At 36.2% G+C, this 24,066-nt stretch overlaps 2 protein-coding genes across 2 annotated transcripts; one reads left to right on the top strand and one right to left on the bottom strand.

The window, feature by feature from the left end:
• Window positions 1–145: 145 nt before the first annotated feature.
• On the bottom strand, window positions 146–13,253 carry LOC127869599 (tolloid-like protein 1). The gene is made up of 2 exons (XM_052412255.1): window positions 12,759–13,253; window positions 146–417 (listed from the first exon to the last, which is right to left on the bottom strand). Exons 1-2 carry the CDS (start codon window positions 12,925–12,927, stop codon window positions 146–148), a joined length of 441 nt encoding a protein of 146 aa, XP_052268215.1. The 5' UTR covers window positions 12,928–13,253.
• Window positions 13,254–15,220: 1,967 nt separating this feature from the next.
• On the top strand, window positions 15,221–24,023 carry LOC127866305 (phospholipase A2, membrane associated-like). The gene is made up of 5 exons (XM_052406773.1): window positions 15,221–15,612; window positions 18,455–18,503; window positions 21,714–21,837; window positions 22,226–22,350; window positions 23,198–24,023. Exons 1-5 carry the CDS (start codon window positions 15,604–15,606, stop codon window positions 23,347–23,349), a joined length of 459 nt encoding a protein of 152 aa, XP_052262733.1. The 5' UTR covers window positions 15,221–15,603; the 3' UTR covers window positions 23,350–24,023.
• Window positions 24,024–24,066: the final 43 nt, after the last annotated feature.

The following is a 24,066-nucleotide window of genomic DNA, read 5'->3' as shown; positions in this document are numbered from 1 at the left end:
ATCACGTCGTGGTGTTCTTATTGACAAATTCATGGAACTCATCGCTATCTTCAAGTATTGGTATGTACATGTACATTGAATATTGATTAAAAAGGATTTTATCTACAACATCTCTTACATGCAAGTAAATTGATAGAAGCAACACTTACCCTTTCTCACAGTTTTGTCTTGATTTTTTATTATCCTTATTGAGATCTTTTTGCAATTTTTTATCCGTATTGTCTTTAACACTTGTTTCTTTGTCGACGAGGTCATCATACTTCGTGAAAGGCCCTTTCTGCGATGGCCCGTGCATGGTGGAGGGGTCCTCGATCTGTAGCTCGTATATGGAGGTTCCCATCTTTTCCTCAAGGTAGCCGTGGGGCTTAAACTCCTTATACTCCTCCTCTGAGAGCGCTATATCTCCTATGAACCCGTCTGAAATGAGACACATGAACCCGTCTGATATGATAATCAAGTAGTGTACCCGTTTAAAATAAGAACCAAAAAGTGTACCCGTCTGAAATGAACAAACAAGTAGTTACCCGTATGAATGTGAAACAGTAGCCCGTCTGAAAGGAGTAATATGCTCCCGTCTTATAAAAACACAAGTACCTGTCTGAAACAAGAAACTTGAACTGGTCAGAAACGAGAAACATATAGTGTACCCGTCTGAAATGAGAACCATGAGTGTTCTCGTCTTAAATGGGGGAAAAAGTAATGTTCCCGTCTGAAATGAGAAACATGTTTCGTACCCGTCTGAATTGAGACACAGGCAGTGTACCCTTCTGAAATGAAAAAACAAGCAATGCACCAGTCTGAAAAGAGAAACACGTAGTGTACACGTCTGAATCGGAAACCCGTCTACAGACACAGGAAGTGTACCCGGCTGATAAGAGAAACATGTAGTGTACCCGTCTAATTTGGGAACACGAACCACTGAGAAACAAGTTGTGTATTCGGCTGACATTAGAAACAAGTAACGTTCCCGTCTGCAATGAGAAACGTAAACCCGTCTGATACGACAAACATTTATCTGTCTGAAATGAGAAATAAGTATTTACCTCTCTGAATGGGAAACAGTTACCCGTCTAAAATAACAAACATGTACCCGTCTAAAATGAGAAACAATTAATGTATCCGTCTGAAATGAGAACGTGTACCCGTCTAAAATAATAAATATTTACCCGTCTGAAATGGGAAACAAGTAGTGTACCCGTGTGAATGGGAAACATGTACCCGTCTAAAATGAGAAACATAAAAGCCTAATATGATAACAGATGCAATATACCCGTCTGAAATGGTTAAACATGCGTGACACCCGTCCGAAATTATAAAACATCCACTGAGCCCGTCTAAAATGATGTGCATGATGCTGCGTAAAAATTAGAAACATTATTACAGAATTAAGACAGAAAGAACAAACGTTTAAAATCATCTATTTTATCTGAAATGACAAAACATCTACCCGAAGTACATGCATTATAGATTGGAAAAGTATGCAAGTGTACTCCTATAGGTTATGGAGAGCCGGTGGATGCATATATTACATGTGATTAAATGAAAATAAAACAATCAAGACGACTGTGGAACAGCGTGTACTAAATAAGACGACTAACTTTATATTATTAATTTAAACAAGAGAATGAGGAGGCAATACGTAAAAATCAGCGTCAGTCCGGCCTGGCATGTCGACTGCAGATGAAATATCCCAAATTAAATTATGGGGCATTTTAATTTTGACAGATAACAATGTGCTCGTTTACATAGCATCCATTCTTAAATAACACAGGTTATTAGCTAATTGAATCAATTCTGACAGGTCAGCAGTTTTTAAAAGAAACAAGTTGTTAGACGATACAAATCACATCTGACACACTAACCTGTGCACGCACTACTGCAGCAGGATGGCGAAAATTAACGTGTAGATTGTATCAATTTTACTAATTTTGCAGAGGCTACAAGATTATTAAACATGTTCAGTTATTAAATGTTTATTTTACGCATGTTCATTTGCATCAGTCTGGCAAATTGGTTATGAAAATGTTAACGCTTACGATGTTAACATAGTGAACAAATGGAGATGCTTGAGGAGAATTTTAATGCTGTTGCAGACGATTCGATTCTGCTGGTGTTGATGATGTTGCTGCTGCTGATAATTGTGTTTGTATTGTTGATTATGACATCGACGATGTCTATGTTGATGTAGATGGAATTGAAAATTAATAAATAACAATGATTATGATTATACATGGATATGAAATGATGAGTATCATGACAATTATCAAAATGATGAGGAAATGAGGAAAATCTCTTTTCATAAGTCAACTTGGTAAATCTGTACTTACTGACGCCTTCAAATGTTAAACACGCATGCCGTCACCGCAATGATGTGCGCATTCATATATAAGAAGTGATATCTGATCATATGGGTACATCAATGAGGAGGCGGATTGTTGGTGCAAACTCATCTAATACAAGTGTCAATGCGCACGTAACGGGTGTATACATTGAGTCGACGTGACGTCATTTGCATCTTCATCCCGTAAAGCCAAGCCAAAGCTACCACCCGTAATTGATATTCATTATAGGGCTTGGTTTGTCATATATCGCTCCACGTTAAGACATTATCTAAACATTAAATTTTAAATGGCCTTAGTGCAATTGAATGTATCGTTTGTGTCAATTATATATATACCGGTACGTGTGAATATAAATCAATGTAAACGCATGCTTGCCACCAATGTGCAGTTTACGAAGATGATCCGGAGATTACCTTAGTACAAACGCATTAATTCAAAATGTAAATTTGAATGCATTTGAATGCATTGATGGGTTTATGACAATTTAATATTTTATCACATGTAAATTTATTCCATGTATCTACGGACTCCGCATCATTGGGGTCGAGGGTGGGTTGGGTGCTTGAGTTGTATCACCTTGCGTCGATTGTATTAGGTTTTGTCGATGTCATACACGGCTTTTCACACACTAACAATATATTGGATGTTTCAAAACACAAGTGATAAATTCTAAAATGGTATCAAACCACAGGTTCACCAAAAGAATTTACGTATACGCGTTAAAGAAATTGACCTTACAATGTGATTTTGAATGCGGGGTTGGACTCGGTGTAGCCGAAATTACCGCTTTTCATTTCCGACTTGCACATAATGCAGGGCGAATGGTCTTCAGTCTGATTATAGCCGGTCAAACGACATGTATCAAACCATTTAACTTAAGGATTTGAAAAACGCTTATGTTGGTTTGGAAGATAAATTTAAATGAACTTTGGAATAACTAAGGGCAAAGTTAACTACATGTAGTTACATGTTAAGTTCACATAAATACATGTACTGTAATAATTACCTCTTGTTTCACTTAGAACAAGAAGCTTTTAAAGACAGTGTGTTAATTGTTGCCGAAAAGGTAGAGTTAGTCGGAATTTGCAATTGCGAACAGAAGTTTCTTTTTAATGTCCTTTTAAACAAAGGCCAATAACTACTTAAACACTAATGCTATAGCGAAACACTGCCAATTTGCGTTCTATCACTTGAAGATAATTATTCTGAAACAGTTTGACGAAAATCGCATTCAAAATGTAGCAGGAGTTGCGTAGAGAAGCTTTTACGTGTAATTCAAAAAGTCCTTGAAAAACTGCTTTCAATATCTCAGTCGTGAAAAAATCACATTATATGCTATAGAATATTGTGCAAAAATGACGAAAAGTCGCATACAAAGAGAAGTTGGCATTGCGCTCAGAACCTTTACTTGTGATTTTAAACAAACTCCTTAAAAATAACGCCATCGCGAAACCTTGAAAATATGGATATATAATTATTATAAAATATATATTTATTTTTTTTTTACAAAAATCGCACGAACAAGTTCTGCATTAAAGCTATTGTGACGGACGCAAGAATGCACGCACGCATACACGGGCGGAATGACGCCTACCAGCTTTATATTCATTCGACTTTCGGAGGTAGGTAATTCAATCAGTAATCCGCAAAATGTTAAATGTTGACAGTTTTGTATTCGGTTATTATTTTGACATATAAATGGGCATTCGACTGAAGCCTCAACCCATAACTGTAGCATATACGTCTTGTTTCCGTCAACATTTTATATAACTGTAGCATATACGTCTTGTTTCCGTCAACATTTTATATAACTGTAGCATATACGTCTTGTTTCCGTCAACATTTTATATAACTGTAGCATATACCTCTTGTTTCCGTCAACATTTTATATAACTGTAGCATATACCTCTTGTTTCCGTCAACATTTTATATAACTGTAGCATATACGTCTTGTTTCCGTCAACATTTTATATAACTGTAGCATATACGTCTTGTTTCCGTCAATATTTTATATAACTGTAGCATATACGTCTTGTTTCCGTCAACATTTTATATAACTGTAGCATATACCTCTTGTTTTTGTCAACATTTTATCAGAGTTCCGCCGATTATCCTAAGATGTAAAGTGATCATTATTGTGGACCCGTGTCTATTGCAGTCGCGGCACAGATCTCATGGCGGCCACGAGCATACTTTCATACAAGTGGAAGACTGAAAAGAAATCTTACTGTACCAACGATTAAAAAAAATATCTGTATGCTCCTCTAATTATTCTTCAGACCCTGCTTCTACGCGCCTGGATTCATAATCAGATTCAATGAGCGAGTTCGGTGCAGTGTTTTCGTGTAAATTAAGAAAAAAGGACAACATGTTTACAATATAACAATCGGAAACCAACACTTTTCTAAGATATTTATGCAGAGCAATAGCTTGAGTGGAATTTTAGAAAAAATGTCAAGTTTGAGATTATTAGTTGAAAACTATAAACAAACCACAAATAGCACATGTGTTCTTAAATATCGATTAATCCACGAGTGAAATGCATCGCGCATTTTATACATGCCGATACATAGTTTCGATTCAATAGAGCATAGAATTGATTTTTCGTTTGCTTCACGCACAATTCGGTACAGTTTAAATGACATAATTTATATTTTAACACAAAATAAACGCAAACTGTTGAAATATTAGCTAGAAACTAGTAACATGAACTAAAATAGTTCACAATATACTTCTGACATACTCCAATTACATTTGTATCACACAATAATTATCGCAGACTATCGTAGGCTTGTCAAATGATGTGACGATTTTACCCGAATGATATGTTGCCAAAGAAATGAAAATTTATGACGTTTCTCCATGAAATGTGACCTTTGCATTGACTGAGACGTTTTGACTTTGTTCGCGCCATATATGGGAAATTATGATCAACACTCATATTTAATTATCCCATACATTAAATAGTTTAAGAATGAAAATCAAATCTGGACAGACGGACAGTTGAACACACATGCCCGCCAATCTGATACATTTAAATAAATCGGAGCTAGCGATTTAAGGACTTGTTCACTTGTTTTGAAAAAAATGAGATATATTCCAAGAAAATGAGATATATTCCAAACAAAAAAAAGAGATATATTCCAAGAAAATGAGATATATTCCAAGAAAATGATATATATTCCAAGAAAATGTAACAATTAAATATTGTTGTGATTTAGGTTCACAAAAAACAAACAAATGTTTGTTCCAAAATAACATAAGAATTTAATTAAAAATAACCGATAATTACGTGTACATTCTACATTATACTATTAATTTATATAAAGACTTGATCAGTTAATCTGTAAGTGCCATGTACACAATTTATACAAGTTTATGCCGCCACACACTTGTTTAATTAACTTCATTTAATGTATACACGCGTTTTTATTTTCTGTACAACTTTTCAAATAGCCCTTTCTATTCTAAATCATTTGTTTTCGCAAACGGACAGCATCATTTCACATTTGACATACCGATATTTGTACGTTACAGTTTTCCAGAAATTCGTTGACCAGCATCTCCATCGGTTCGTACAAGGGGCGGCTCAGTAGATCAAAAGCGCGTCTCGGTCAGTAGTGACCAATGATTGTAGGACATAAGCCCCCCAGGACAAAACCCCCCCAATGAAAAAATGAACATTTGGACAATTGCCCCCCAGTAGTAATAACAGGTAGGATATAAGCCCCCCAGTGCTTATTTTGCATCTGGATATTTGCCCCCCAGTGCTTATTTTAGGAGTGGACATTTGCCCCCCAGTGCTAATATCATATGTTGTTTCCATTAGACTAGTATATCTCTGTATTTGGATTCAGTATTATTTCATATCTCATAAATATATAATCATAGAAACTTGGATCATTATAATTCGAAATAAAAAAGGTCCAGAAACTCACTTTAATTGCTTAATCTTAGGTAAAACAAACATCTTAAAGAATTTGAATTGATTTTTAATTAATCAATCAAAAGGATTATCAGCTTGTTAGTGGTGTTGCATGTGGCTTTGATCATATACTAGTTAATGAAAATTAAAGGCTTCTGTATTTAATCAATCAAAAGGATTAAAAGGTGGTGATAATTGGACATGATTATCTGCTCAATCAAGTAATGTCGTTTAAAATTAGGCACTGGGGGCAAATGTCCACTTCTAAAATAAGCACTGGGGGGCAAATGTCCAGATGCAAAATAAGCACTGGGGGGCTTATATCCTACCTGTCATTTCTTCTGGGGGGCAATTGTCCAAATGTTCATTTTTTCATTGGGGGGGTTTTGTCCTGGGGGGCTTATGTCTGGATCCCGTGACCAATATACGTGCAAGACTCCGAATGATGACGCCGATGGGATCAATCGATTGATGCGTTTGCAGTTTGGAACAAAGAAATTTTACTGGCATATGGAATGGACACATAAGGTAATCATAAAAGAATAATCACAGCATAAAACTGTGGATGGGCACATTTTGCTCTTTTCATCGGGAATAAACACTCTTCATTGCTTTACAACGACGAAACACCCGAAGAGATTGTTAAGGTGACTCCAGTGTGCAAACCAGAAAAATGAGTTATTTGCTCGTAATAATGATTCCGCTTAAGTAACTTCAGCAAACGGGTTCAAGACCTTTTTATATTGCGCAAAGTCAGAAAATAAAAAAAATATTGAAATGTGACATTTTTACGTTATGCTAGCCAACTAAAGGTACCAATCAAGACAGAACTCATTCGTTAAACTTAAAGCGAAAAGGACCGTTTATAATCTCCCCTGCATATGTCTCCTATACACATGAAGGATACATGTATTGAACGAAACTCTTTGTCGTGACAAAGGCCGCTATATTGACACCACTACTGTTATTGTCTTTGGCAGATCATTTATTGAACTTAGTCGATATTGTCTCCATTACAATATAAATGGAGTTCGGTCTATTGTAGACGGGCTCTAAATGGCGCGGTCCGCTGTCGATAATGTAAAGCTAACGATCTGTCAGACGTGCAGTCCGACTGACACGCTACCCCCGAACAGTCCCTGTCAAAATAACAATGTCTGAACATTTCGCCAACACAAATCAAGTGTCTTGCATGGCACATTTGATACTCGACGGATATCATTGTAAGACAGCTAAAGGGGAATGTCATATTCAGTTGACGCGCGCATTCATTTCACGCATAGAGGGTTCCGAATGAGACTGTTCCGCCCAACTGGGCAATTTGATTGGCCCGGCGAACATCTGATTATCGCGAAACCGGTCATCACTTTCACACCTCAAGATTAGAGAAACAGAAGCACGGTGTTAGGTTTCGTTTAAGAAATAGGTTTGTTATTTTAAAAGTAAACAGACGAGGCTGTACATCTGTTTCGAAATTGGTTAGTTATTTTTTATAGTGCTGTAATTCAACATGTTCACAAATATATAATTGATTGCTTCCCTCTGCACACGGCCCCAGCAAATTGTGTGGAAATGAACAACCATTTATAAAATAATTAAAAAAAATACTGGACATCAAGTTTGATATCAATGCACTATTCATTCTTTCTGTCATTAATATCAAAATGGTAAATGTACAACATTTATAGACATGCAGCTTGGCGTACAAGAACACGGCGCGAAAATAACGATTCCCTGAATTATTCTCTGTCATACATACGTATCCCCAGTCTTTTTAATGCCTAAAGTCCTAAATTTGACCATCTTGACATCTTGTGTCGTTATGTATACATGTAAATGAGCGCTCACTTGCACTCAACGGCAACATGTGCCGCATAAAATATTATTTGATCACTGACTCATCTTTTTAAACTGAACTGTGTATGTGACTAAACAAACGTATTCTTGGTATGAATGGACTTGTCGTAAGAATCCTTAGGGAACACATTTCATTATCGCGCAAAAAATGAAGATGTCAGCAAACATGATTTATGAAAAGCGGTCACACAGGGGAAAAAAGAATTGCGTTTTCATTGTCTTTTCGTTTAAATCATAGATATGTTTGCTCAATTTAGAATGCACTTGTGATGTATGTGTGTCATAGTAGTTAAGTGTCATAAACATAGGGAGAAAAACTATTTTATATCAGAACACATAGTTGGAGAGGGGAATACATGGTTCGTTGGTAGAATTGTATAGTGGGAAATAAATCACTAAAGTTCTATGAAATATAAGTGAAGTATATCTTCTGTAACACCGACTTGACTCATGTCGCAATTTATTGCCATCACAAGGCTGGGTTCATAACTTTACACGTTTTTAATATTTTATATCGGCGAATTGATGCTACCGGTACTTAATATGATGCGCCTTGAAATTAGCACGTACCGGTACATAAAGCCGTGAACGTTTACATAATTATAGTATATATATATATTTAACAGAAAAATAAAACAATATTTTTATCTATCAAAGTAATACTTCACATTGGGGCTAGAGAATACAGAGAAATAGAAACGTATATCTGTAAATGAAACAAAACTTTTTAGAGAACTAAATTAACAGCAAATACGTGACGGCTCCATAAATCAAGGACACGTTACGTTCAGCAGTGACCATTATGGGTTCAAGCGATCAGAGCGATGACCCCACAGAACTCAATAGATTGAGGGGTTTGCACTTGGGAAATTAAAAAAAAATGCGAAGGATACCTATTAATTTAACAATGTGAATGTTCTGTTTCACGTCGTACTTTAATGATTAAAGTCAGGTTTAATAATGAAATTCATTTTGTAAAACAGTAAACCCACGTTTTCGAAAAGAATGCGACAGTGAATGCTCTTCCTGCGCATACTTGGCTGTAAGTACAGGTATGACACGCAGTTGTATCTGAACCGCAAACTCTTATATATTATGTATACATTCATAACAGTTCATGTATAATAAATGCTGACAGGGATCGTGAGTCAAGTATGCGGATGTATAAGCATTCGTCTGGTGCTTTTTATTTCATTCTACCGCCAGTGTAACGATACTTTCTATTAACTGTGTGTATGGTGCAGTTTAACCTATACGTTTACCTAAGGAACCCATCAATCACTGCGCTTCATCGTTACCTGTTCGAACATTGAATTATCTCATCATAAATAAAGATTATTCGTCGATAAACTACAGTTTCCTCTTCGGGGTTAAAACCACCAACAGAGACCCTGCCCTGCCTGTCTTACCTCTAATGTTCGAACAGCTGCAGCCAAAAGGATGATAGCGAAAAAAATATGTATCGCTACATTAGATCCTAAAATCTTAAATGTGAAAACTTAATGTGAGCATGTGCAGTTTCATGATGATAACGAGCCTAAATACTAGCAGCCTATAAGTGTTAAATTTGTTTCGAAATACAAAATAACAGCGATGCATGTGTAAAAATACTGCACTTTGAAACATGCCAAAGTACGGTCTCAGCCAGTCAGTGTATCATAGACGTGAATTCATCGAGGCTGCCTTTGCTTTCATATATAAATTCCATCACATAATTGAGCCGCGGCATGCACAAATGGGTCATAAGCCATATTCTGCCAGCGTAGCTTAGACCAGCCTGCGTAGTCTGGCCAGGGGCTACCCTGTCCGCTGTAAAGTCGCGAAAGGTTTTTGGATCTGAAGAGCACACAGGGTAGCTCCAAACTTTTATGCACGTATATATGCAGGCTGGACTGCAACTTCACAGGCCGCATTATGCATAAGACCCATTTTTGCGTGACAAGACTCATGTTACTTTTCTATGGTACAATTCACTTTATATTGATATTCACCAAGACAGTAACAAGAAAATTCTCAGCCATTTAACATGTATGATGATACAACATACTATCACTTTCATTAGATGTGTCGACCTTTATATTTCAGACACAATTTCAGTAGTTTGTTTTTATGGCCAAACATGTTCGCATGTATTGAAAGGTATTAGCCGACGGGGCGTAAACCGCACATTCATGATTACTTTTGTCTACAACTGTTTGAATCCCATGCGAAATAACGCGCGTTCGGTATTAAGTACCTTAATAAAAATCCATGCAAATGCCAACACTACTTATGCGGTTTGAAAATGGTCGGTTTCCAGATAAACATTAAACTTCACTCACACAAAGGTCAATCAGTGAAGTACATTAAAGTCGGCAGGGCGCATCAGGCCGGGCACGTGTCCACGTGCACCAGGTGGTACAGGGTCTGAAGCATGTGCTCCTAAGTTCATAAATTGACTGTAACGAAGCCAACTATCAACATATGGTATCGTAAATTATAGGAGAATACAATTTAAAGGAAGGAATGAGTATCGGGTACATGCGTTTTGTATTTGACGTTAGGCAGACAGACAGAAGAGCGAAGATGCCACTACCGCTAGTTCAGTGATAACACGCTTTAGTTATTCGTACATGAAATCTTTGTTAGAATATTAATTCATGTAACAGATCTTATGCTAAACAAATCTACTATCTATAGATCTATACTAATTTTGAACCGAACATTTTGTACACGCTGAAAACAAAATCTTTCTAGTAAAGAATACTATATATTTTAATTACGCATTTTCTCATTATTTACTTTAAATTGGTTTCTAATCACAAGCTCGGTCAAAGGACTGCGTATTAATGAAAGCCTTAATGGGTTACGCGGTAACAAGTAGCACGTGGTTTCAAGCGAAATCCAGACAAATTGTGCTATATCCTGTAGCAAATTAATTTGATGATTTTCTGATACCTGTACGTAAGTGAATCGAATTTCCAAGATAAATTCGGAGATAAACACACGGGTCGTAACATTGGAAAACTTATATACGCGTTTGAATGTATAATTGAACATCGTATTTAACTACTAGGCCTTGTATTACGAAAATACCTTGGTCAATATTCTGACTCAAGTTTGAGTTTGCTCTCAATTTTTACATCAAGTTTACCAATTATGCTCGAAATTTGTTCACATATGCTCTTTTAAGTTTTGAGTCTGACTAAACACTGACTATGAGTAAGAATAGGTGAATATGTTTGATAGCTTACAGAGATTGGAGGGTGTTCGTTAGCTGACAGACATTCTGAATGCTCAGCTAGGTAGAAACTTAAATCTCATCCGAGTTGAGCTTAAAAAATGAAAAAAAATCACGATAATTGGCCCTGGAAAGTACTAACTGAACTTGAACCATTTATACCGGGGTTATTGACTTATACGGATGACTGCAAAATGTGTCCAGTTGATGGACAATATATATATATATATATATATATATATATATATATATATATACATATATATTATATATATAGGACAAATGAAAAACGACAAAAAGATTATAGTATGAGCATCAAATTATATATTATCATGAGAGAGTTTAAAAAATGGTAATGTAATACTCGCGTTTATCCATTTAGAAGGTGTCTAGGAATACAAAATTAGACTCTTTCGGATAATATTGCATATAAGTTAATATTGCACATATGTTAGTAATACGTAAAATATAAAGGAATCTATACAGACATCTTTTGGCTAGTCAAATTGCGGATTTGATATTTCAATTCACGATCGAGGGTGTTGTTTGAAGCCCGGTATATAGTCTGTAACCAGCATATGAGAACCGTGTGAACGCAATTACGCAATTGCCATGCCGTTATGTAAGGCGTTTTGGAATCGAAAGCTGCGTAGAAAAAAGGGGCAGAAAAGAGATCAAACGACATATACAATAAAAAAAGATGGGTTATTGACATCGAATATGTTTACACGCTCTGTAACATATAATGTGCAACCGTAATGCTAATTAAAGTTGACATGTGCACACTGCAGTGTATGGAAGATTTCACTCCACATGAAAGAAATCACTCGGATGAAGCGATTCTAAGCCCTTCAAACCGAGCTCATGGGTAATTAATTCTTTATTGTTAACAATATCAGGAAGCATTCAAAGCTGAAGTTAAGTTTTTCTAGTGCAAAGTATGATAATATGCAACCATGAAGTGCAAGCAGTAGTAATAAAATAAATAGTAGTAGTCGTCGTCGTTGTCGTCGTCGTCGTCATCATCGTCATCGTCGTCGTCGTCGTCGTCGTAGTAGTAGTAGTAGTAGTAGTAGTAGTAGTAGTAGTAGTAGTAGTAGTAGTAGTAGTAATAGTAGTAATAGTAGTAGTAGTAGTTGTTCTTGTTGTTGTTGTGGTAAGATAAGTAATATTTATCCTCGTGGAAGCAGTAGTAGAAGTAGAAAAAAGTAACATCAGCAACAGCAACGTATGCAATAATTATTATCTAGTTACAATCTTAAACATGTAGTCGGTCTAGTTTAAAAATAAATTTGAAAGGCAACAATCATAATATTTGAAGTACGAGTACTAGCGGAGAAATGAAAAGGAGATGAGGAGGGAAGTTAGAGAAGTATAGTAGAAGCACAATTAGTGTAGCGAGTAGTATACTTACATGCTTTGCATGGATCCATGTATATGTCGTTTGATGTTTTGTGCGGATATGTTCCATATTTTGGTGCATTTTCTATTAAACCAGACCTCGCGGTAGAGTCACATATCACATAAATCCAATATGTTGAAAACTGACAAATTAATAATTTCCAACCCGTCCGTACCTCCATGGTTTATTGCAAGTATCACACTGGTCAGAAACTATATATATATTCAATACAAGATTATTACAGACCTTCAATATTCTCTGCTATGCCAGCGCTCTCAAAACTTGCGCTAATAGTAAACTTCGCAAGTGATAGACACTTAACGTCAAGCTATCTGTCTATCGCTTGCTAATCTCTTTAATCCCTTAGCATACAAAATGATACTCAATGAATAAAGCAATAGAGTCAATATCGAAATCCCTTGCTAAGTCTATCAACAACACAGAACCCTTTTACGTGCTGGTAACAATAAACGCTCCAATAGATCTAGTTTATTCAATGAAAGAAGCATTACGTTAAACCGGTCGGTAACACAACACTATATTTAAGACGGATAATGTACTGTGCGGTGCAGTATGTTCGATAGTAGTAGTAGTTCCTCGCATCTTACCACGCACGGGTGAAATTAGTATATTGATTTACACGGGGCATCTCAATTTACCCAATCGTTTGGTTAACAATGCATATATGTTTAAATAAAAAATGAAGAAATAGCAAATGAATTATTCGTTGTATACGTAATCATGCCTCGTTGTTATAGTTCTATAAGATGAAATAATATGTCAACTATCGCGTTCATATACATGAATTACGGTATTATAATTTTTAGAAAAATATGCGTATATGCAGGCACTTGTGCGGGGTTTTATTTCAGTAAAGAGGAAGTTCAATAATAGCTTTCTTAATATAAACATATTATGACATGCATTATTTAACCAATCCACAAAACAATGATAGGGTATTACAATTACAACGTGGTTCAGACATTCTGTACTCTCGGCAACATGCACTGACTAGATACATGAGTATGACAGACTTCGACGAGGAAGTAATTCTCATGTAAAACAAAAACATGACAGGAGTAGTACGATGCTAGGCGATCCACGAACATAAAAAATCATTGTATAATTGAAGGAAATGCATAAAGTTAAACTGTATTCTAACATTATAAAAAGTTTTTGTGGGTACAATAAACCATGCATGTGCGTAAAAATGTGACTGTGTGTTGTATTTTAACAAGACATGTTTTTTTTAAAAGTAAGACTATACTTAAGTATCAGTATATCAGATACTGATATGTCTTACGCGTATGTAATACAGATACTGATATGTCTTACGAGTATGTAATACAGATACTGATATGTCTTACGCGTATGTAATACAGATACTGATATGTCTTACGCGTATGTAATACAGATACTGATATGTCTTACGCGTATGTAATACAGATACTGATATGTCTTAAGAGTATGTAATACAGATACTGATATGTCTTACGCGTATGTAATACAGATACTGCTTTGTCTTACGAGTATGTAATACAGATACTGATATGTCTTAAGCGTATGTAATACAGATACTGATATGTCTTACGCGTATGTAATACAGATACTGATATGTCTTACGCGTATGTAATACAGATACTGATATGTCTTAAGAGTATGTAATACAGATACTGATATGTCTTACGCGTATGTAATAACACTTGATAGCTATTATCGCATCATGATTAAGAAAATGTGTGGAACAATAAACAACGCGCGTGCTTAAATATATCTCTTTGTGTTGTATTTCAACAATACATTTTTTTAAAACTTAAAACTGAATTAAACTGGTATCCTGATATGTCTTACGTATGTTTTAACACTTGATAGCTATTATCGCATCGTAATTATGAAAAACAACTGCAAATTTAATATTGAAAGTCGTCCTAATGAATTAAGTCCCCTGACATGTATCACACGTTCTTCGCGATCATGTTCTTGAGCAGCTGCGCAGCTATCAGATAATGCTATTACAAATAACACAAAATCGTGCACAGCAAATGCAGTAAAACGTTAACCGTAATGCAACTAATAGATAACAACAATTGTTTTAATAATTTCTATTATGTTTATGGTGTACTGTTTTTATATCAAACCGATGCGTACGCGTGACCAAGAATAAAACAGTTCACAAATTATGTCTTTCTTAAAGTACATATGTTTTTCTTGTAGTACTAAGTACGTGTTCATTTGTGAATATACAAATATAACAGTTAACTTAATTGCATACAACTAAGGTTGTTATTTGAATAACAATCCCATACAAGACAGTGAAATCGGACTAACCTGCATGCTCTAGCATGTTTTATTTTAAATACCAATGGCGTAATTTCATGTCAAGACCAACGGCCAGGTTGGAACTAATGGTGCTAATTCATACATTTTACGCGTTCAGACATTTTGTTCCGCACATGCTAATCTGGGACGACACTTTACGCACATGCATTAAGCCCAGATTTCCCAGAACGAGGCTCAGTTAAATTTTCATTCAACACAAACACGTATAAATATTAACTACCCATTCGGGAACTCATTGAAGAATATTTTAAAGAAAATGTGCGGTAGTATTGTGCTAAATTATTGCTAATCAAATCGTTTTTGTGTACGTGCAACACTTCATTTAACCGGAAATCATTAATGTGTAATTTACATCGATAATCAAACCGAGCGCGCCTATATACATGCAATAAAAGTATTGGTTTTCTTATTTCCGCTTAAGAACGCAATTATTGATGTTTAGAAATCGCTGATTTACATTAGTTTTAACTAAAATACATGTAGCAGGTGTGTGATACATTCGGGATTGTTTAGAGAAATGACGAAGGTATAAACTTTCGTATTTTACAATACCTGTATATCCGTACAGGCTTATTTATAATTTAGTTACTACTTTTGTTGAACGTTGTTGCAAATAATAGTTAAAATGCAAGATAATGACTTAAATGATGTTAACATATACATGTATGTTCAATTTATTATTTTCTTTGTTTTGTTGCTTATGTTTTATCATATTGTTGTTGTTTTTTTTCAACAAACAATTCTATGAATACTTAGGTAAATAGTTTGTTTGTAATTGTTTTGATATACCCGTCGTTTTGTGAAACCCTTTTCTGTGGCCCTTGCGGAATATGAACATAACGAAATAGACGTCATGGTAAACAAATTGCCAAAGACTTGAAGTTGTGACATATTTGACCTTATTTAACCAAGAATCAATCATGGCCAACATATTGTGAAGATAAAAATGCTGACTAACATATGTTATCTCTACAGTAGTAAAAAAGTGTTTCTAAGATTTGACCTTGTGACTTAGTTTTTTGGACACACATTACCAAGATTGAAACTTGGAATATATAGATCTATTGCTTATATGAACATTCTTTATAAAGATTTATCCAGATTGAGTAATAAATGTCGCCTCTTAAGATGTAACAATGTGTTTAGCAGACCTGAGCACAATATACTCAGTCTTAGCTATTATGATTATGATATGAACGGCGTCCGTCGTAATGCGGTATCCGGTTTGCGGTGTGTGGTCAACATTTAGCTCATTACCAATCTAGATGTCACCTTTTTATCCAATTTTGATAAAACTTGGTCAGAATGTTTATTTGGACAATATCTAGAGTGAGCTTGAATCTGAGTGGCGTGCGCCGGATTAAATGTTAGAACTTGTGTGTATCATTAGTGTTTTATTGTCGTTTGTGGTTCAATTTATCATGTGTCCCCTTTCAAAAAGGGGGAAATATAGCAGTCGCAATGTCCATCTGTATGTCTGACCGTCTGTATATATGTGCGAAATCTCTTGTATAAATCACAACTTTGTAAAACATAAGGATTGATTTTGAACTATCTTTCCGCAAATTCCATCATACGACGACGTGTCGCGTGTAGCAACCGTCTTCCGAACTCAATGGTGAAGGTCAAGCATAGAGGTCAAATGTCAAATCTCATTGGCACACAAGGTCAAGCATAGAGGTCAAATGTCAAATCTCATTTGCACACAAAATCAAGCATAGAGGTCAAATGTCAAATCTCGTTGGCACACAAGGTCAAGCATACATTACAAGATTACGATTAGTCGAACAATGAGATTTACGGTGGCGCAGAGGTGACATTCACTCCTCTTGTTTTCCTTTCCCGTTCCCACGACATACTCGCGCTAGGGAACGACTTTTTTACTCATGGTAACGAGACTTGGTAAGTCGTTCCCACGACATAGATAACTCGTTCTCTCCTCTTTTCATTGCACTCCTCCCGTTCACTCGATTTAGTAGGTCGTTTCAACGGCATAGCTCACTCGTTCCCTCGATTTAGTAAGTCGTTCCCACGACATAGCTAACTCGTTCCCTCGACTATTAAGTCGTTCCAACGATATAGTTAACTCGTTCCTTCGACTAAGTAAGTAGTTCCCATGACATAGCTAACTCGTTCCCTCGACTTAATAAGTAGTTCCTTCGAGTAAGTATGTCAAGGGAAACAGAAAGAAAAAATGTGTGCAATTAAAAAAATTATTATTAGAGGAATTAATTTTCACCTTTATGCCACCGAATTTAAGCCATCTTGGCCCTCGTGTTTTTTTCTGTCTAAAATTTAAGCTTAAATCTAGTTTTTGAACGCAAATGACCCTAATTTGAAATTGAATAAGAAATTTGAAGATAATTGTACTGACTAAGTTTGACTCGTAAATGTGGCTTCTAGAGAAGTAACATTGATTTTGTTGTTAGATTTGACCTTGTGAAATAGTTTGGGGCGCACCTGACCCTCGTTCAAACTCGACCTAGATGTTGTGAAGATAAATTTCTAAAGTGGTAACAAAGTTGTGACCTGATTACACAGTTTTTGGACGCACGTATTCCAGATTTGAACTCCTACTACACATTGTCAAGATAAACATTTTCACAACGTTTCATCATTATTGAGGTAAAGATGTGGTTTCTATGCTTGTAACAGTTTCTTTCTTAGATTTAACCTGGTATACATTAGTTTTGACGCACGTGGCTGAGATTATTACTCTGCTTAGATATTGTTCCCATAAGCATCCTGACAAGGTTTCATCAATACTGAGCCATCAATGTTGCGTTTACAGTGGTGACCAAGGTTTTCTAAGCTTTGACCTGGTGGCCTAGTTTTTGAAGGGATGTTTCCATATTCAAAGTTTGCCGTTTAATTTGCAAGATAAACATTTTAACCAAGTTTCATCACTACGCGATCGAAATTGTGACCTCTATGGTGGTAACGAGCTAAATTTTGACATAGACGACCCGAGATACACGACGCACGACGACGGACACCTAACACAATCTGACCACAATATCTCAAGACCACTTCTCATGTGAGCTTACCACAATGCTTACAGAAGATTAAATGTTTCATGTGAACTTGTTGCATATGTTCATATTCCATTGATAGTACTTTTAAAATCAATGGAATGTTGTGAAAATTAAAATCAGTCGTCCTTACCTAATTTAATAAATTATACCACAAAAAACAAGCATGCGGATAATCGGATAAAATAACAACATAACAGTGAAAATAATTAACGTTCAATAAGTTTCTAGAGCTTAAATTTATTATCTTAAAATTAGCCGGTGTAACTGCGACGTCAGACCTTTACCAATGAAGTAAAGGTCGGGCACCAGTATATTGCCATCCTTCTCTTGCAGGTACCCGGTCTCTGTCTTCTGATCCTTGTTGGGATACATGCAGTGCACGGTACGTACAATGACATGAATCTAGCTCATAAATATGAGTATCGCTTGGGGAAAAACGGTGCTAAATGCATGTGCGAAATATGCCTGTGTAGACTTCATAGTCTAATCAGGGACGAAACTTTTCGCTTGTATAGTATCATTTATTTAAAGTTAGTCTCTTCTTTGAGAAAATCTATTTAAGGCGGAAATTCGGCCTTATAAGCGTGTGTGGACCTCAAACGCTGATCTAGGACGACACTTTACGCACATGCAATAAACCACTTTTTGCCAGACGATGCTCATGCGTGTTCTACATTTTCAGATTTAAAGTAAATGTTCCTAATGCACGAACGAAGATTCCGTGGTCTTTACGTCATTTATAACTTACTAGTAGCTGTTCAAAAAGTATGCTTAAATCTGAGTGTACAATTTGGTTTCTGAATTTATTAATTTCTATGAAAATATATTCTTGTTAACCTACGAATGAACGTTGACTGTTTGAGTTATATTAATGCGCGAAACTTTATTTTTTATGTGTACATCCGTAATTAAATTACGTAATAATGAGATTTCGATGCAAAATAAAAAACATAATTATCCCCACGCTTTTTGAAAAGCTTGGGGATATTGTGGTTATCTCCGCCGTCTGTCTGTCTGTCTGTCCGTCCTGGCCACTATTATCTCCTACACTATTTGCACTAGAACCTTGAAACTTACACTCATGGTAGCTATGAGCATATGTGCGACGGTGCACTATTCGGAATTTTGATCTGACCCCTGGGTCAAAAGTTATGGGGGTGGCCGGGTCAGAGATTTTCCTGCGACTGTGATTCGAAAAATGCTCATAACTACTGTGTCCCTTCAGATATTGCTTTCATATTTGGTATGCATGTGTATCTGGACAACACCTTTCCACGCGCATAAATTTTTTGACCCCTGTGACCTTGAACTTGAGGTCAGTTTTCAGGTTTCGAAATCTGCGACCGCGATTCGAAAAAGTCTCATACCTACTGTGTCCCTTCAGATATTGCTTTCATATTTGGTATGCATGTGTATCTAGACAACACCTTTCCATGCGCACACAATTTTATACCCCTCTGACCTTGACCTTGAACTTAGGGTCAGTTTTCAGGTTTTGAAATCTGCGACCGCGATTCGAAAAAGGCTGATAAATACTGTGTCCCTTCAGATATTGCTTTCATATTTGGTATTTATGTGTATCTGGACAAGACCTTCCCATGCGCATAAATGTTTTTACCCCTGTGACCTTGACCTTGAACTCGGGCCAGTTTTTAGATTTTAAAATCTGCGACCGCGATTCGAAAAAGGCTCAAAACTACTGTGTCCCTTCAGATATTGCTTTCATATTTGGTATGCATGTGTATCTGGACAACACCTTTCCATGCGCATACATTTTTTTACCCTTTTCACCTTGACCTTGAACTTGTGGTCAGTTTTCAGGTTTCGAAATCTGTGACCGTGTATAAAAAGGCTCATATCTACTGTGTCCCTTCAGATATTGCTTTCATATTTGGTATGCATGTATATCTGGACAACACTCTATGGGCATACATTTTTTTACCTCTGTGACCTTGACCTTCGGGCAAGTTTTCAGGTTTTGAAATCTGCGACCGCGATTCGAAAATGCTCATAACGTCTGTTTCCTTTCAGATATTGCTTTCATATTTGGTATGCATGTGTGTCTGGACAACACCTTTCCATGCGCATAAAATGTTTAACCCCTGTGACCTTGACCTTGATATTAAGGTCAGCGTTCAGGTTTTGAAATCTGAGACTGCGATTCGAAAAAGGCTCATATCTACTGTGTCCCTTCAGATATTGCTTTCATATTTGGAACGCATGTTTATTTCGACAAGACCTTTTCATGCGCATGAAATTTTTTACCACTGTAACCTTGACCTTGAAAGTAGGGTCCGCGTTTAGATTTCGAAATCTTTTATGTGGTTATCTAACCAATCAGAAGAAGTGCAAGCATTTTCATCGGACAAAGGGATTTTTCAACAATGAAGCTTGTGTATTGAAAACACATATAGAGTTACACAGTAGTGGCGCAGAGATGTATTTAGTAGTCAATTGTTTGTGTTAACTCATCTGTGAAATGGTTTAGCTCATCCATCTAATGTTTATACAAGGGATTATAAAATATTGGCGCAAAGGGACACCTGTATATGAGAGAAGAGATGGAATGCAGTCAAGCATAAAAAGCATGAGAAACTCATGGAATATAGCCTCAACAATTCATAAAAGGGCTGAAACTTTCAATTTGTTCAATTACACTCTTAGACTCATTACTGAAAATCTGTCAAAATGTTCAAGAGGGAAAAATGTGAGAAACAATTTAAAGCAAGATGGACTTTGAACAGGCACATCAAAGACAGACATAAAATTCAACATTTTCATTGTTGTATACACGATTGCGATAGAAAATTTCTGAGACGCTACTATTTAGTCAACCATTTAACCTCAAAACATAACTTTTCCAAAACAGAAGCAAGAAGATTGGCTATAAAAGAGCATGTTCAGCCATCTCATAAGTCATTCCAATGAGGATGACATGTACAAAATGGACGTCAGTGAAGTTGGTTCAGTATTAGATTTGTTAGGAGAGCAGGATGAGGAGGAGAAATTAGGGTATAAATTTTCACTCATTTTTTAGGTTATTTTACATTCACTTCTTCATTTCTACACCGAATTACTTCAAATTTATACTGAACATCTCTTATGACAATCTCAACTATGCATGGCCCCACTGCCAACCCTGGGGCGCCCCTGGGTCAAACATGCAGCGTGGGGATACGCGTCGGCCTCTGCCGCGCCATTTCTAGTTACATTTTGTGTTGCTTTTTGCGACGAAATCAAAACTTAAATTAATTTCACCTTACATAAACGATTTCAACTTTCATATATATCACATCACATATCTACGAGTTGTATCTACATACATTTACTGTATGTGTAAGAACACTTTAACATATAACTAAATATGGAGAAAAAAACACACTGTAGATTAAAATACGGGATTTTAAGTATTATTTTATTTAAAAATAATGAAAAAAGTATGAATTGTATGACCATATGCATAATTTCGATTATTTTATTAACATAAAGAAGATGTGAACGTATACTTATTATAATCATACAGTTTAAACAGTGCGACTAGTACATAGTTCGATGCCTTCTAATTGACCTTGATGTAATATTTGAATTGCAGGAAGTGCTGTGGACTTTGCTAACATGATCCGAGTTGCGACTGGAAAGGCTCCTCGCCAGTTCGTGGGCTATGGAAACTTCTGTGGCCTCGGGGGCAAGGGGGAAGTGAAGGACAAGATAGACTGGTTAGCACAGTAGTATGTTATGTGTGCATGGATTAGTTGTATGTGGTACGTTTAAATCATATGACCACTGCTAATTTCAACTATGAATAATATAATGCAACAATATTTTACATATACATATCGATAATGAAAATCATGCAGCTGTGTATAGAAAGGATCAAACATGCATGTGTACGATTTGAGTGAGAATGGGTTGAATTGTGTGTCCATTACAATGCTTTAAACACATGCGAAAATAACGGCTAAGTCATTATTTATTTCTTTGTACCGCCGAAAACGTTGACCCGCGTGAAACTCAGCGCATCACATAAAGCCACTTTGTCGCATGTAGCTTTCACCTAGTACTAATGTAGAGATCCCCTCATTAACGAACACGCTACCCATGCAGGTGTTGCCGGGAGCATGACCGATGTCTGACGGAGGTGAACAGGGGCGCGTGCAGGGCCCTCTTCCACGTCGGCTTCTTCGTGCTCGACTACAAGTGGGCTGTTCTCGACAATCAAATCGTCTGCTGTGCGTTCTTTTTTTATTTGTGTTGGGTAAATGGGTACTTTTACCGGTGTTGCGTTATCTAGTTTTATGTATATAATTTTGTAATTGCATCTACATTTGTTATAACTGTCATCACCTTACATCGTAAACAAGACTTACAAAGCTTATTAATATTTGTCTGAAAAGAAACATTTGGCAAATACTTATAAAAGATTGACTAGAAAGAAGGATACATGCTTTAATGCAAATAATTGCAGAGAAGACGTTGGAAATAATTTGAAAGGAAAGTTTGAATGTTTAAGCAATCACTGAACTTCCAAAATTGTGAATAATGTTTGGTTTTCTTTGTAAAAAATGCAGTTAGTACGCGTGACGAAGTACTTTAATGTTTTTGTTGGTGATGATGATGTTTTTGATGATGATGATGATGATAATAATAATGATGATGATGAGGAGGACGATGAGGATGATGATGATGGTGGTTGTGGTGGTTATGATAATGATGATTATGATGATGATGAGGAGGAGGAAGAAAGTTATGAGGGCAATTTGACGAAAGTGATGTCTGAGTAGATGACCAGAAAAAGTTTTTGTTAAAGCAGCAACATGCAAATTTTAAAAGCAATCTTTTAATGTAAATAGCAATTTACTAGTATTCGGATTACATTTTGCTCGTCATACAATGCATGCAAAAACATCTAATGGCTTGAACATCAGCACAGTATCATAACTTATAAAGTCCAGATATTTTAAGGTTGAACAAGCACTTATATTACTAAATATTATATTATAGCTAAATGTTACGAACGAACAAAAGAACACAAAAACGACACATTTTGTCCATAATTGATGTGTATGTATATTTCAGCTGACCTGAACAATGCGTGTTCTGCCCATCTGTGCGAGTGTGACAAGGAAGCCGCCCTCTGTATGGCCAACAACGACCACCACTACGACCCAGACTTGAAAAGACCTGCCTTGTACAACTTCATTAGATTGTTCTCTTTCTCTTTCAAATAATCAATATCGCTCTGGGAAAACCGAGCTTAATGCATTTGCGGCGTAAAGTTTCGACCATGATTAGCCTGTTCGGTTATATGCATAATATAAATACTTTTAAAGGGACCTTTTACCAGATTTTTGGTTGCTTGGAAGTTTGTCATTAAATGCTTTAAATTGATAAATGTATACAAACACAATAGAGTTCCAGTATAAAACAAAAATACAATTAAAGAAAGAAAAAGTTATCCTCACCTGGCTTCAAACCAGTTACCCTCGGAGTAAAAGACTAGCCCTTTAAAAAACCATTTTGCCATATGTGCCAACATGATACTCGCAGTATTTTATACTTTATATTAGCAATCCTTGTACTGTCACAATATATATAACGATACTTTTCGCGTTTGTAACGCTCTATAATACTAAGGTTTTTAAATCTTTAAAAGAGGCAGATAATGGATATTTTAGAGCATGCTAAATGTTCAGTATTACTGTTTCTTTGCAAAAAAACATAACTACAACAAACATTTGCAAATCGGAAACATATTTTTTTCAATTTGGTCAATTTATCAAAACGTGAAAAGGTCCCTTTAAAGGACGACTGTTAAATACGAAACTCAAGTTTAAGCGGAAAGTGTCGTCCATGATTAGCCTGGGCAGAGGCTAGTCCGGTACGACACTTCACGCACTTCACGCACTTCACGCACATCCATTAATCACCGTTTTTCTCCAGAGCGG

This window comes from Dreissena polymorpha, chromosome 2 (genome assembly GCF_020536995.1).
Source record: "Dreissena polymorpha isolate Duluth1 chromosome 2, UMN_Dpol_1.0, whole genome shotgun sequence".
NCBI lineage: Eukaryota > Metazoa > Mollusca > Bivalvia > Myida > Dreissenidae > Dreissena > Dreissena polymorpha.
This window is presented reverse-complemented; position numbering and strand designations above follow the sequence as displayed.

Excerpts from the sequence above, each read along its gene's own strand:
- LOC127869599 (XM_052412255.1), bottom strand. The coding sequence starts at position 12,927 with ATGGAGGTACGGACGGGTTGGAAATTATTAATTTGTCAGTTTTCAACA. Across the intron at positions 418-12,758 it reads CATGGATCCATGCAAAGCAT|ACGGGTTCATAGGAGATATA; the intron begins GTAAGTATACTA and ends GTCTCATTTCAG.
- LOC127866305 (XM_052406773.1), top strand. Across the intron at positions 21,838-22,225 it reads GTGAAGGACAAGATAGACTG|GTGTTGCCGGGAGCATGACC; the intron begins GTTAGCACAGTA and ends CTACCCATGCAG. Across the intron at positions 22,351-23,197 it reads CGACAATCAAATCGTCTGCT|CTGACCTGAACAATGCGTGT; the intron begins GTGCGTTCTTTT and ends TGTATATTTCAG.